The sequence below is a fragment of the Prionailurus viverrinus genome, chromosome B2 (genome assembly GCF_022837055.1).
Source record: "Prionailurus viverrinus isolate Anna chromosome B2, UM_Priviv_1.0, whole genome shotgun sequence".
Taxonomy (NCBI): Eukaryota; Metazoa; Chordata; class Mammalia; order Carnivora; family Felidae; genus Prionailurus; species Prionailurus viverrinus.
Window position 1 is genome coordinate 107344684 of NC_062565.1, and position 13080 is coordinate 107357763.

Sequence of the window (13080 nt, forward strand, 5' to 3'; positions counted from 1 at the left end):
AAATTTTCCAGAAAAAATGTTGAAATCATTAGGTGTCAATATCTTGGCTGATCAAGCCCCTGCATGATTTAATTAGGAAGAATTTCCTATCTTCCTCTTTTTAATAATTGCAACCCAGGGGCGCTTGGGTGGCGCAGTCGGTTAAGCGTCCAACTTCAGCCAGGTCACGATCTCGCGGTCCGTGAGTTCGAGCCCCGCGTCGGGCTCTGGGCTGATGGCTCAGAGCCTGGAGCCTGTTTCCGATTCTGTGTCTCCCTCTCTCTCTGCCCCTCCCCCGTTCATGCTCTGTCTCTCTCTGTCCCAAAAATAAATAAACGTTGGAAAAAAAATTAAAAAAAAATAAAAAATAAAAAATAATTGCAACCCAGAACTTAGAAACATCCTAGGGAATATAAGAGAAAAAAAGAATAAACAACTTTGTCCATAGAGTCCATTTCTTCACTACTACCTGAGAGACGCACTGTGAGCTTATAGGAACCCAATGGATACTGTTTTATACAGAGGTATACAATTTCCATTCCCATCCCATTCCCCTGCTCCCCACAGAAGAAATACAAGAGGGACATAGTAAGGGATACATTCTCTCCAAAGAGAAGACAAGACTTTGTTGTTTGTTTTTCTCTTCTATCATAGTCTTTGTAGGGTCAGAGAGATTTGGGGAAGGGTGACAGGAGAGGGACAACATAGTACAGAGAAAAGACCCAAAGACAGTTTGCACATGGAGGTGTATATATATTCTAACCACCTCAAGGCACAGATGGCTTCTCTTCATTCACAAAGGAAAACGTTTCAGAGTACTATACTACCTGCACTCTGATTTAGCAGGAAATCATGGGAAGCAAGGAACAGCATGAACATTAGACTGCCAGGCTAAGTCAATGATTATCCCTAAGAAGAGCAAAACTTCCGCATTACAATAGTAACCTTTTGAGGGACAAAAGCAGTGGAAAAAAAACCTGTTAAGATCAAATGAGATAAGCTAAAGTTCTACATAAATGTATGGTGGTATTAGATTGTGACTCTCAGCCAAATTCCTTTCCATAGTTGTAAAAAGACGGTTTTTTCATGGTGAGAGTTTAGCAGTTGTGCTTGCAAATCATACACATTCTCCCAATTTATCAGATGGGCCAATCCTCATTACGGCTCTTCCCTTTATATAAAAATTAGACTAAAAGGAAGTCAAATTTTTTTAAGTCTTTTAAGAAACAATTAAGATGAGAACTTTTATAATCAAGGCAGCACTTAGAGGCTCCAAGGAGAAGGCACTGAAGACTACTTCTGTAATAGTCCAAGAAGGGAATAAGAGAAGTGATCATTTAAACATAGCAACTGAAGTGTCTTAAGTGTTCTTTACCTGGTTTCATCGTTCTACTACAAAACTTAAGAGCACTACAAAGAAACCATCCCAAATATGGTTAATCAAAAGGCAGGACATTCCAGGGCGTGTGCAACTTTTGTCCCTTTGTAGCCTGCTTCCTCTACATGTACTAGGGAGAAGATTTAAAAAGAAGTCTGGCTCTAGAGTGCACCTCCAAGCTCCCTAGCCTCTCTGCACTGCTTCAAGATTGGGAAAAACCTAGTTTACAGCAGAGGTTTCTCTGAGCAGAATGAGTGAATTAGGACTTGCTTCTTTCAATTCAATTCATCCAATTTTCTCAGTTACCTTTCTATCATACCTACTAAGGTAGGTTATCACAACCTACTAAAGGTTCAGCACCCTGTGAACTACTACAATTCTGTGCAAAAATACCCGCTGGAAAAGTATATGCCTGATCCCTGTTCTCCTATAATCACAAAGCAGTTGAGAACTAAAATATAACAGGGGCGCCTGGGTGGCTCAGTCAGTTAAGCATCTGACTTCAGCTAAGATCATGATTTCGGGGTTCATGAGCTCAGCCCCCGAGTTAGGCTCTGTGCTGACAGCTCAGAGCCTGGAGCCTGCCTCAGATTCTGTATCTCCCTCTCTCTGCCCCTCCCCGTCATGTTCTGTGTGTGTGTGTCTCTCTCAAAAATAAAATTAAAAAACTTTTTAATTAAAAAATAAAATACAATAGTCTTTTAAAAATTACATTTCCTATCTTTCAATCACTTGAACTGATAAATCACAAGTCTAGTTAAGTTGCTCTTTTCTGATTTGTAGTTCAGACATCATAATAATGCTTGTTTGGTTATGTGATTTGAATATACATAATCAAGACTATAAGCAGTCTTGCCCAAAACAAGAGTAAGGAAGGCACAAGGGACGTGTTAAGGATTCTCTTGTGAATGTAGCACAACAGGGTGTGTGTACGTTTTGGGACTATACTCAGATTTGTGAGGTTTCTAGACAAGTGATCTCCTTATCCTTCCATAGAATATATTCCTTTAATCTTTATTATTTTTTATTAGTAGCAGTAATGAATAGTTAATTTTAAATGTTTTCTCTAAGGGAAAGTTTGTAATTTCTGACAGAATTAATTTCAGAAAATTACTGTTTCAGTAATACTCTTTCAGAAAATACTGTTAATAAAAAATGGATGATAGAATTTACAGAAAATTCTACAGATAATTGCTTTCCCAGTTAAAATGAGCTGTGGAAATTATCTTGGAAGAGAAAACATTTCCAGATCAAAAAAAATGTACACATTTACATGTTACTTTAGGGGATACACACCCATTTTATTTATATGTGATATTTTATAAAGTGCTTTCCTCAAACTGATTAATAAATCTTGATACCCAACTTAATCTTTTTAAAATAAGCACATTCTATTTTATAAACCTAATAGATTTCAAACACCACCAAAACTTTATAAATAACTTTACTTCCACTTTCTCATTTCATAGATGAAGAAATGAGAAGACATGCACATGGCCAACATATACATGAAAAGGTGCTCAACATCACTATCAGCAAAATGCATATCAAAACCACAATGAGGTTATCACCTCACACCTGTGAGAACGGTGATCAAAAAGACAAGAGATAATAAGTGTTGGTGAAGATATGGAGAGAAAAGAACCCTTGTGTAGTGTTGGTGGGAATGTAAATTTATGCAGCCACTATGGGAAACAGTGTGGGTGGTTCCTCAAAAAATGAAAAATTAAAAAATTCTCCTTCTGGGTATTTATCTGAAAGAAATGGAAACACTAACTCCCCAAAATATATGCACTCCTATGTCCACTACAGCTCTAATTACAACAGCCAAGACATGAAAGCAACCTTAAGTGCTCACTGATGATTGACTGGATAAACAAAATGTGGTACATATACAAACAATATTATTCAGTCATTAGAAAAAAAAAAAATGGAATCTTGCCATTTGTGACATGAATGTACCTTAAGGGCATTATGCTAAGTGAATTACGTCAAAGACAAATACCATATGATCTTTTACATATAGAACCTTAAAAAAAAAAAAAATCACAGATATAGAGAACTGACTGGTGGTTGCCATGGGCTGGGGGTGAGCAAAATAGGTGAAGGGAATCAAAAGACAAACTTCCAGCTATAAAATACATAAGTCATGAGGATGTGACTTGTACAGCATCATATACACCATGATGACTATAATTAATAATATAGTATTATATATTTGAAAGTTGCTAAGAGAAAATCTTACAAGTTCTCACAAGGGGAAAAAAAATGGAACCTATGCATAGTGAGGGACGTTAACCAGACTTAAATTTATTGTGGTGATAAGGTCACAAAACATACATAGCAGATCATTATGATGTAGAATTGACACTAATGTAATGTTATATGTCAATTATATCTCAAGAAAAAAAAAAGAAGAAAGGGAAAAGAAACTAAGACCCAAAGAAATGAAGCATTAAATGACAGGTAGAAAATCATCCAGGTTCTGAATTTGATAGAACCAGAAATAAAATCCAAGACCTCATACTCCAGAATTACTGTTTTTCCAATTACACTGTGCCAGTCCCCATGTCTGTTTCAAGTTTCTTTAAATTAAGTATATTTTTCTTTATTTTTATGCCCACTTAACAAATGAGAAGGAAAGTGAAAACTAAGTTAGGTACAAGATTTTAAATTTTCCATGTTAATCAGCCTCAAGTATTTGTTTAACTTTTGTTTATCCAAACAATACTTTGGGAGTTTATACCTTTTATAAACTTGTAGCAACTTTTATAAACTTAGTAACTTGTAGGAAAGAGGAAAAACAAAACCATCTGTGTCTGTGGACACACTGTCATACGCTTACTGCAAGTGTGCTACTGTACTCGTAACATCCACTGGAGGGAAGCAAACACTAGACTTTGAGCCATACCTGCACTGGTGTTTCATTTTCTTGTCGAAACTCTTCAATTTGCTGCTGTTGCCAAGGAGCTAAACTGTAAGAGTCCTCTGTAGTTCTATTTTCCAATGGGTTTGTCCGCAACTGCTCCGTAAGCCACATCTGTGTCCTCACAGAAGGTTGAATGGGGACTCCACCTACTGCCTGTTGACCAAGCAGTAAATATTTCGGAGGTTCAAAAGCCTCTGCATTTGTCATAATGGGCTTGCTTTCAGGTAAGGCACTGTATGTCATGTCTAAGGTCTGTCTCCTAAGGGTGGAGGAGGAAGCTCTAAAGTCGTCTTTGCTACAGCTCTCAAATTTATATTTGCAGTCCAGAGTTGACGATCGTTTTTTATTTATTTCCTTGTCTTCTAGTTTAAGCATCTCCATACTATCATGTAAGCAGCTAGGCCCAATTGTTCTTAGTTGCGAGGTTAAAACCTTGCCTCTCCCTGTCTTTTCCAAACCACTCCTTGACTCTTCAGTGTGTACAATGCCACCCTGGCTGAAGTTATCCGGGGCAGTGAGTTTGGATAAAGATGACCATTTCCGGAGTGGCCGGAAGTCCTTCATGTCTAGTGAAGAGTCCTGTTCTCCCCTACTGTGGTTTCCCAATGCTTGCATGAGGCTAGTACTCCATTTTGAGCCATCTGACGTCAATGATTCCCTGTGTTTGGAAACTGTAGCGCTGGAGTTAGACGGCATGACATGGGCAGTAGGAAGAGTAACCAACGACCGACTAGGCTTAAAAGATAATGTGCCACTTGAAGTTGAATGATCTGGAAAGAGAAAAGAATGTCAAATTAGTTATAATTAATGGGGGTGGGGGGGAAGGGTCTAAATGTGAAATGCCAAAACAAATATCTGAATATGGTTTCCCAGCACAAGTTTTTCAGAGATACTTTATCAAAATGAGTTTATTATCATTATGTTTACCTGAAATAAACCAAACATACTTTCAAATATTATTTTCTAAAAATGGATACACAATGGAATATATGCCCATTTACTATCTACTTACAGGTGACAAAGGACTAGAAAACAGGTTTATAGTCACCTTATTTAATTATTTTTACTTTTTTAAAAGAAAAATCCATCTCCTCACTGAGAGGTCTTATTCATCATCCAGCCCAGAAATAACTTTACCAGAAAATGTATTTTTCATGGTCTTTCCTGAACTGTGGAAATCTATGCCACACTTAAACATTTTAGCACCTGCCCAAACTCTAATTCAAATGAGAAATATGAGTAGGGTGCCTGAGTGGCTTAGTGGGTTAAACGTCCAACTCCTGATTTCGGCTGAGGTCATGATCTTGCACTTCATGAGTTCAAGCCCCATACCGGCCTCTGCACTAAAGGCTGGGAGTCCGCTTGGGATTCTCTTTCTTTCCTCCTCCTCCCCCCTCCACTCACATACTCTGGCTCTCTCTCTCTCCCTCCCTCAAAATAAATAAACAATGGAACATAATCAGAAAGCATTCCAGCAATATATTTGTGGATACAGAGTAATTCCTCCATTCCTAGTCTCCCTTAAATGGCATCATCAATGGTATGATTCCCAAGCTAGAACTCCTGGAGTCTACTTTAGATGACTATCTTTCTCTGCACATTCACTAAATCCCTAAGTTGTAAGCCTTCACTTCCAAAATGATTACACAGCTATTGCCTTAGGTCAAGCCTTCCTGTATTATTGTTCTACACACAGTAACAGTTTTAGAGGCTCCATGGAAACCCAAAGCACAAATAAAGACCTCTATATTCCATGAACTTACCATCAAGTTCCAAATTATCATCAAATGTGCCAACTTAAAATTAAAGATTATAAATTTTACCAGAGGAAGCTTCGAAATAGGATAGCAATTGAAAGTATGAAGGGAGAAGAGATGAGTAGTAAAAGGCAACCTTCAGAGTTTATTCTATATTTTCCATATTGTTTGGTACATTAGAATATATTTACTATTACTTGTTAGCACTGATATTGTTTTAAAGAAATAAAATAATGCAAAAAGAAATGATGAAAAGGTCATAAGAAAATTCACATTAGAAAGAGCTAGGCAGACTAATTCAAACAATGAAATTCCAGTAGGTCTTTACACAGAATTTCTTCACTTGGAGATAAAGAAGAAAAAATATTACAGATGCGAGAATACAAGCAAAAGTATTATAGTGAACACTTATTTAACATGTTCAAGCTTTTCATCAGCTTCTACAGAACCTTTCTATACTCATGAAAATTGCCACATTATTATAAGTCTAATCACACGAAATTAATTTTAGATCTTAAATTCCCAACATATTCTCCAACTATGATGCAGACATTAGAAGCACCAGCACAAGATTTCAGTTTGGAAGGGAGTCACTTAGAAAACAGGCTCCAGATGGACCCACCATTTTTGGCTGGCATAGGCAACAGCAGAGGCATCGGTCTTCCACAATGGGAGCACCACCCCAGAAGGGCAGCAACTGGGCAGCACTGGTGCTTGGTGGGGCTAGAGAAGTGACAGTTCTCAGAAACGATTTGAGGCATATTACCTGTAAGTTTAACCTGAAGCCTAGTTCTCCAGCCTTCCCCCAAAATTCTATGAGGTACCAAACACCCATAAATAAATTCTTCATCTTCTCAATCAGGTCAGCAAGCTTCTTTTGCTGATTAAGAACACTAACTGATCAGAGTATAAAGCCAGAAGAATGTAATTCCTGAAGTAAATAACAAATTATCCCATTTGTCTGCTGTATGCAGTGTCAAGAAAAGTTGCTCAAAGGAGAAAATTAACATTTAGAGTTAAGTATATTGCTCAAGATCACATAGTAAGGAGGGTCTTTCAGATACTGCAAACCTGTATCTAATACCAGTGGCTGAACACTAGGGTGGCAGGGGTAGACTTCAGTCCTGCCCCCTATACCCAATCTCCCATCAACTCCAATACACAATGTTAAGAAAGAAAAATCTTTTGTTTGTTATGCAAACCTCGTTTCAGATAAATGTACTTGATTGCCTCACTCCCTTTCCAACCAGTCTGACACATCTTAGGTCATACCTATACAGAAATTCTAGAAATGGCAGTGCTTTGGATTATGTCATATTGCATGCAAACAAAATAAAGTGCCATGGAAATCTGAACTTGAACCATTAGATTCAAAGACTAGTATACTACACATTGCATCACAGCCAGCAAACTAAATTTTTTAAACAGAAAAAAAAAAAAAAATTGCTCAAGTCAATTCCTGAAAGGTAAAGGTGAAACAGTTATGTAAGTCTTCAAATGCCTAGGTAAGGAAAGAGGCTGGCCTTCATTAAGCAAGAAATGTGACACCACTGAAAGTTTCCAAAGGAGTAACATGATCAAAACCATACTTAAAATGATTATTCCAATAACACTGTTGAGGATTAAAGCAAAATGATTAGCCACATGAAGATTAATAACAGATTATTATGGTAATCAATAGAAAAAAGGAAGGGAATATGCTACTAAAGGTCAGTTCTAAATAGAAATAGAACAAACGTCACTAAAAGCCTATGAAATATCTGTATTAATACATTATAGTATTAAATCTGTTAACAACTATATAATTATGTGTATAGATACATAAACACACACGTTTGTGTCACTATTCCTAAACGAGTATTTGTATTAAAATCATTAAATATCTTTATTTTTTTAAGCTTATTAATTTTTGAGAGAGAGGGAGGAAAAAGGCATGAGCAGGGAGGGGCAGAAACAGAATCTCAAGTAGGCTCCAGGCTGTCAGCACAGAGTCTGAAGTGAGGCTTCCGGGGCTCAATGTTATGAACCATGAGATCTATGACCTGAGCCAAAATCAAGAATCCAATGCTTAACTGACTGAGCCACCCAGGTGTCCTGAATATCTTTAAAACTGAAAAAAAAATTTTTTTTATTTTCAGCTATTTACATTGAAAAAACTTAGTAAGTAAAGATAAAGTATAAGGTTAAATGTAACAGTTTTAAAACTAGTCTTTTTAGATTCAAATCCTGGCTCTCCCACTCAGTCACATGTGTTCAAACAACTTACTTAACCTCCTTGCATCACAGTCACTTCATCCATAAAGTAGACATGACAACAGTGAAGATTAAAAGAAAAAATTGCACAGAAAGGACTCAGAAGAATTCCCGGTACAAAGCAAAATGTTAATTATTATCACATCACTGAAATAGCTAAGTAAACATTATTCCATCATATAACAGACAAAAGAGTAAATATCCATACTATACAAGGAACTCCAATAAATTAAAACAAAACAAAACCTAACAAGCCAATTTTAAAACAAGCAAAGGAAATTAGAAAGCAAATCACAAGAAATAAAAATAAATAATACATGTTAAAAAAAAAACCAGATGTTCAAACTGTTGAACACACAGTTAAAGTGTGTTCCCTATCCTATTCATAAAATTATTAAAGGCTATAATATCCTACAATAATGGAATCATAAATTGCTATAGCATTTGAGAGAAGAGGGGCAATCTGTCTATACATATCAATATTTAAAATATGCCAGCATATAAGTGAATGTATGTAAATATGTATCTATTTATGAGCAGAGAAATGGTATGAAAGAATACACCCCAAACTTAACAAAGGTACACCCTTCATCATGGAAAGAGGACATACAATGTCTTATTTTAATTTCTTTTCAAGGAGCATAACTTGACCATTTGGTCAAACTATTGCAAAGATGTTTTGGTTTGTGACCTCAAAGAGTTTAAAATATCTCAAATAACACTGTTACTTAAGTATGAATAATGTATCAGGTGACTGTCTCACTTTCCATGTCACAGCTGAAACCTCTGAGACCAGAGATCACTGCCTTGGCTGTTACTTATATCTGATAATGTGCTACTTTTCTGTCTTCCTGTGCTAGCTCAGTATTTCCCAACTGCATAGAAAATCAACAACTGGTGATAAAAACAAATTCCATATCAGACTAGCATTTACTCCTACAAATCTGAAAAAAATTGATATATACTATTCAAATATTACACAGAGGATAGAATTTATTCCTAAAAGTCACTTATCTGAAGTTCTCAAACTTTAACATACTAAAAGTTACCTGAGATCTCTGAAGCCCTATTCTAAGAGATCCTGATTCAGTTAAGGTAGAGAGGGGACCAGGAAATATTACTGCTCAGTAAGTGATTCTCTGTTCTATTCACTACAACATCATTCCATCTGGGTCTGATTCCAGTTCTGAAGCCTTCAAGCTTAAATATCCCAACCTCAACCATCACCAGTATCTGAGTTCTAGTGTAAAAACTTACTGACTGTGACTTTCAGAATTCAGTACTGCCAAAACTAAGGATTAATTAAAGCTTAGTCTGTTCACACACATATGCACATACATACACATGCACATACAACATGAAATAATAAGGAAAAAAAATAAAAATTTGATAGTATGAATATCTAGAAAAGGGACCATTATTTCTCAGAAAGGAGTCCAGAAAAATATTAATTTTAACACCTTAAAAATGTTATTTTGCCCTAATGAAACAGAGGCAATTAGGGGTAGACAAAATACAATTCCTCATGTGCTTTATTATACTATCTAATTGTAGACACAAATCTCAAATGCAAGTTATTACAATGGCATCTGGGCCACATCTAAGTTACCACAATGAAATCTGAAACCAGCAGAGTGTAGTCCTTTTAAAAGCCAGAGGACTGGGTCTATAGCATTCACAGAGAGCATAGTACAGCTAATGGTTTCAGACAGATTTCAGCTTGCAAGGGAAAAATATAAGAGGACTTCACTATAACCCGACAAGACAAGTGAATAATATTTAAGATAACATATTCTGAATTCTAAACAAAATCTCAACCTTCTGTTTCACTGCCATGTTATTGTTACCTGGAAATAGATGAATACATTGATTCTATCTTCTCTTGTATATAGAGATAGTCTCTCTCTGCCCTATCCTTTTTAAAGTTAAAAGGAAATGAATTCAAAAAAGACCACACCCTCCAGACCTATATTACAACAATAAATCACAAGTCTTCATAATTAAAAATTAATCAGGAAACTATATAACCCCATATCAAAATATTTTTATTTAACGTAACTATTCTAACAAATTTTTAAATAAAAATTTTAACTCTAACCCAAGGCAATAATTAAGTTTCATATGCCACCATGATACTTTTTTCCCTTCCTGCTAATGCTTTAATCATATCATACCAGAAAAAAACACATTTTTATGCCACATGTAACCATATCCTTTTAAAACAAATGAACATTTCTAAGCATTCCCTATATTTTTATAAATATTTAAAAATATTCTAAACTACATTCTGGTAGGAAAAGACCTATAGAAAGAAACTCAACAATAATTAAACCGAAGAATCTCCTAGGAATGAACCCTGTACAAGGAACTGTACTAGGTAGAAAAGACAATGAAAATACATTATTCACAAAAAGATGAATATAGCCCTTCCCCTCAGGGTTCATACTTTACCATTTCATACACAGCTGCAAGCCAAGACTAAAGTTTATCAGAAGGAAACTACAAAACAGCAGACAATGAGATGTGAGCCAGAGAGAAAAGGCAGACTATTCATAAAAGAACTCTCAAGATGACTGCTCTTGAGCAATAATGCTCAACAGCAATAATGGAATCTACAACACAGTGAAGTATTACCTTCAAAGGGTTAATAGTAAATAACTGGCACCCAAGAATTGTTTGGAAAGGCAAGCTATCTTTCAAGAATGAGGTCAAAATATATTTTCAGCTAACAAAAATGGAGCTTATCATCAACAGACTCACCGGAAGAGCTACTAAGATTCCTTTAGTTTCTTTCACATAGAAAACAAATGACCCCTGAATTATAAATTAATTAATTAATTAATTAATTAATTAAAGGGCACCTGGGTGAAGTAGGTTAAGGGTCTGACTTTGGCTCAGGCCATGGTCTCTCAGTTTGTGACTTCAAGCCTCGCATCAGACTGTCTGCTGTCTGCTGTTAGCACAGAGCCTGCTTCAGATCCTCTGCCTCCCTCTCTCTCAGCCTGTCCCCTGCTCACACTCGCTCTCTCTCTCTCTCTAAAATAAACATTAAAAAAATTAAAAAATAAATAAAAATAAAAAGTTTTTCTAAGTAAACACAAATCTAAAAAATGAAGGACAATTGCATAAAACAATAAAATCAGTTGGGCTAAAAAAGATAGAATCAAAATATTTGGCAGCTGTGACATACAACTCAAAACACGGGTAGATCAGTATTCCCATGTTTTAAGGTCCTTATATTTATGAGAGGAAGACAAAGCTTCTAATCACCATTCTAGACAGTCAAGTTAAGGGTTGCGTATTGTAACGTCTACATTAACAACTAAAGAATAGGTAGACTTGGTACAACTGTAAAGCTAAAGTTGGACCCCTACCTTGCACAATCCATAAGTATTAACTCAAAATGAATCATAAGCCTAAATGCAACAGCTGAAACTATACAACTCTTAGAAGAAATCATAGGTGTAAATCTTCATGATGTTAAGTCAGACAGTGTTGTTTTTTTTTTACATACAATACGAAAAGCCCAAGCAACAAAAAAAGTAAAGATAAACTGGATTTGATCAAAATTTTTAAAACTTGCTGTCAATGAGACTAACAAGAAAGTAAAAAGACTACCCACAAAATGGGAGAGAATTTTTGCAAATCATTTATCTCATAGGGACTTGTATCTAGATTATATTAAAAACTCTTACAGCTCCATAAAAACACAAATGACCCAATTTAAGAATGGGTGCAGATTTAGACAGACATTTCTCCAAAGAAGATATACAAACTGACTTATGAAAGCATATGAAAAGATGCTGGACATCATGTAGTCATCAGGGAACTGCAAGTCAAAACCACAATGAGATACCACTTCATACCCACTAGAATAGCTATCATCAAAATGCCATATTAATAAGTGTTGGCAAGGATGTGGAGAAACTGGAACCTTCATACAACACGGTGGGAATGAAAAAGGCCCCATTGCTTAGGAAACAGTCTGGCAGTTCCTCCAAAGGTTAAACACAGAGTTACCATATTACCCAGCAATTCCAATCCTGGATACATACCCAAAAGAAATGAAAACATGTTCACAGAGACATTATTCTTAATGGCCCAGAGCCAAAATAACCCAAATGGCCATCAACTGATGAAAAGATAAATAAATTGTGGTATTATACATACAATATATTATATGGCAATAAAAAGAAATGAAGTATTAGTATATGCTACAACTTGAATCTTAAAAACATTATGCTTAATGGAAATCAGGCACAAAGGACCATATATTAGATGATCCCATTTATATGACTTGCCCAGTACAAAGATATCTATAGAGACAGAAAGACTGGTGGTTGCTTAGGGAAGATGAAGAGTGATAGCTAATGCATTTCTTTAACAGAGGCTAAAAATGTTCTAAAATTAGATCATGGTAATAACTGCACAATGAGAATATATTAAAAACCATTAAATTGTATACTGAGTATACACTGTATATATGTGAACTATATGTCAATAAAGCTGAGTTTGTTTTTTTGTTTTTTAAGTTTATTTATTTTGAGAGAAAGACAATGAGCAGGGGAGGGGCAGAGAGAGAGGGAGAGAATCCCAAGCAGGCTCCCCACTGTCAGCACAGGGCTCGATCTTGTAAGCTGTGAGATCATGACCTGACATGATCAAGAGTTGGGACACTTAACTGACTGAGCCATCCAGGTACCCCAATAATAAAGCTGTTTTCTAAAAACACAGGTAGTGTATAATTCTAATAAACTAGAAGGAAAATGGCATGAAGAAAAAAT

The 13080-nt window shown here is 35.9% G+C and overlaps 1 protein-coding gene across 2 annotated transcripts in view; it reads right to left on the reverse strand.

Annotated features, from left to right (window-relative positions):
- CEP85L (centrosomal protein 85 like) overlaps positions 1-13080 on the reverse strand; it is a 168073-nt gene that overhangs the window by 111929 nt on the left and 43064 nt on the right. For both annotated transcript variants that reach the window (XM_047858481.1, XM_047858480.1), the window contains exon 3: positions 4269-5056. In XM_047858481.1, the coding sequence (XP_047714437.1) occupies positions 4269-5056 (788 nt within the window). The remainder of the gene's footprint in view (positions 1-4268; positions 5057-13080) is intronic.